The 2,881-nt window shown below is 42.5% G+C and overlaps 1 protein-coding gene across 1 annotated transcript in view; it reads left to right on the top strand.

The window, feature by feature from the left end:
* Positions 1 to 1,202: 1,202 nt before the first annotated feature.
* T265_01638 (hypothetical protein) overlaps positions 1,203 to 2,881 on the top strand; it is a gene marked incomplete at both ends in the record, with an annotated part of 35,968 nt that continues 34,289 nt past the window's right edge. The window contains one exon of the mRNA XM_009165704.1: positions 1,203 to 1,453. Within this exon, the coding sequence (XP_009163968.1) occupies positions 1,275 to 1,453 (179 nt within the window). The remainder of the gene's footprint in view (positions 1,454 to 2,881) is intronic.

Below are 2,881 nucleotides of genomic sequence, written 5' to 3'. Positions count from 1 at the left end.
ACTAAATTTTTGATCAACGTATACGCCTCCTTGCCAAAGAAATGTAGGAAATATGCCGTGAGTTTCTTATCATCCATATCGGATTTGTGAGGCACCATACGAATAGAGTATCAGTCATGTCCATCACAGATTTATTCTTGTAGGTTCACTGCTTCAGATAGTCTCGCGGAAATGGCCTATCGGAATTGAATGTGACCAAGCGAAGAGCGCTCTTATCCTGATTCACCAATTCTTGGAAGTTTTGTCCAGATGCTTGCACATTTAGGTAGTGAGACTATACAGCATTTATTGGACTCATTTCTTCAGCAGGTGCCGGTCTGGTAAGGCCGCCCGAAACAGTAGTTAAACGCTACCAGCATTACCCAAAGTTCCATTTTCCGAGAACGTGCTTCCACAACCTGGGCGTTTTAGTACTCACTAGATCAATCAGCGAAATCTTAGGCCTGGTGCGAGTAGAGGTCTAGTGACAAGGCCTCAATTTAACTGGAAACCGAGTTCCGCAAATCTTGCTTACAAGATGTAGACTAGCCTAGCAGAAACGATGCGTCTACACTATGTAAAAACCACAGCGGTCTGTCGCCTTTCCACAATTATGCGCCGGCAATTTTAGAATTAAGGCAAACCTTCGTGTTGCTGCATGACGGTGAAGCGAATTTTGCTATGGTTTACAGTCGTGGGCAGCTCCCCGTAGTCTTACGGCAGGTTTCTGGTCAATTTTGTGGAGACCTTGCATAAATGAAGGTTATCATTTTCCCTGCCTATATAATGTACATTGGAAGAGAATGATTTAACCTTGTTCAGGCGTATTGATCGATCGTCTAGCTCACTTTTACCGCTGTTCAAACGACCTCATTTTGCAGAAAGATCAGCTAAGGGAGGATAAAGTGTTTGGATTGGTGGAATAATGTATCGGCTCTGTAGTTCGGCTCCACCTATCTCAATTCGATTTTGGTGTTTTCCCGTTCATTTGCTGGCGTGATTTTTCAGACGGAACAGAATCAGGCATGCACGGACAGGTGAACCTCACCGCGCTGCAGTTCCACTGGTTGACGTTGTCCAATCGATCAAATTTACTGGATCGGCCGTGCCTGCTCGATCACATCTTAGGGACAGACATGCATGCCGCAATCTGATTGGTGGATTAATCTATCAGACAACTAAGCGACCGAATACCAGTTGGCTACGCTAAATCCACACAGCACGGATACCATGCGGTCCCGTCCACTTCCAAATTGAGCTCTCGACTTCCTAGAAATTTTGATCTAATTAATCCAATGACCACGGAATTACATAACTCGTTCAACTCATTCTGTAATTTCGTCAAAAAAGGTTCTACTACAGCAACTGACAAAACGTTGAAAAAAATCTGCACAGATTGCCACATCTACGGAAAAGGCTTGGATGCAAATCGTGTGGATATAGAATTCCGCGCCTTCATTGGCAACACGAAACGGTAAGCAATACCCTAACACTGAAGAATTTTTACTCACGAGAACTGATGGAAAATGGAAGAGATGTGGAAATTTGAACACAACGTAATCATGAGGCGGCCTGTGTGCAGCACATTCAGTTGTAGAATATCACAAACGAGAGACTCAGTTGAGTCCCTTGTGAAAAGCGAGTTGATTTGCAAATGAGCGTATTTCTCGAAAACAGTCCAATTTGGGTTCAAGTAGGTCATAAGGTTGACGGAAACTCGAGGACTGCGCCTACCCGATGAGCCCCAAGAAGGGCGAGACCGGTCGTAGGCTGTCGAAGAGTTTTCAGCAACCTTGTGAGTAGTTTCCTTTATGGAAAAAATGTAACCCCCTTTCGTGGAGAACGCCTCACATCCTTTTGTGTTAGGAGGTTGCGGAAAATTTTAAAAGATGGTTCGATAAAATTCTTAGAATGAGTTGATAGGCCTCTTCAAATCAAGCCAACCCGGTCGATGTTCCCTTTTGATGTTTAATCAAGCGCAACTTTTCTTGATATTCTGTCAAATTTAGACTTCTGTTGAGACATTCCAAGATTACTGTATTAGTGGTGGGACGTCTTAACCGACACCGGGTAAGGAACGACCAATAAAGTTAGAATTAATACGGCTACTGCGGTCATTTATAACTGCGTGTGTTGTACACGGCGATCCGTAGCGCATGTCGTTAATCACCGACTCAGGATGTCGATAAACGAATAAAAACTGTGAAGTTGATACCGATTCGGATTAATTGAGCAGTAAATCAGGAGTGGTTTGGGAGTGTAACTTGACAGTAATCCTGACGTTTTTTTGCCAGATATCGATTCTAATGGAATATAATAATTGCAGCGCACACGCAAATATTTGATAAACTTCTTATTTAGTTGAAGTGTGCAATATTTTGTTCTTATTTCAGTTTATCTTATGCAAGCATCATATTATGAGGGAGCAAATAGGAAGACGTTCTACAAAGAAACTGTATTAGCGACTTATTGACCATCATTCGAATATTTGCATTTCACCGTATGCGTGTGTTCACGATGTCTGCAGAGCTATTGTAATGACTTTTACTTACGCAGACCAGTAATTACTTTACAGAATGCGGCAAGCCGTTGGCCAGAATGCTAAAGAAACTGATGGTAGGTAGGATTTTGAGGTCCCCCAACCATCAGGTATTTTTATCCGGCTCTGAAACTACCTGATACGCAGCTGCGCATAGCTAAGGGATCCACTTGGTTCATATCATTCTGAAACACCGCATTTCTTCAGCAGCTCTGCGAAGTCCAAACCACACGTGTGTTTTGTTTTAAAACAGATCGACAACCTGCTTTGTTTCACTAAATATCTATGATTCACAATAAAAAGTAGGTAAGCTAAAAGACTCAGTTGAACACAAATACATTTTCTTCTTGAAGATACAGAAAC

This window comes from Opisthorchis viverrini, assembly GCF_000715545.1.
Source record: "Opisthorchis viverrini unplaced genomic scaffold opera_v5_18, whole genome shotgun sequence".
Taxonomy (NCBI): domain Eukaryota; kingdom Metazoa; phylum Platyhelminthes; class Trematoda; order Opisthorchiida; family Opisthorchiidae; genus Opisthorchis; species Opisthorchis viverrini.
The sequence above is the reverse complement of the archived record's forward strand: the minus strand, read 5'-3'. Positions and strand labels throughout refer to the sequence as shown.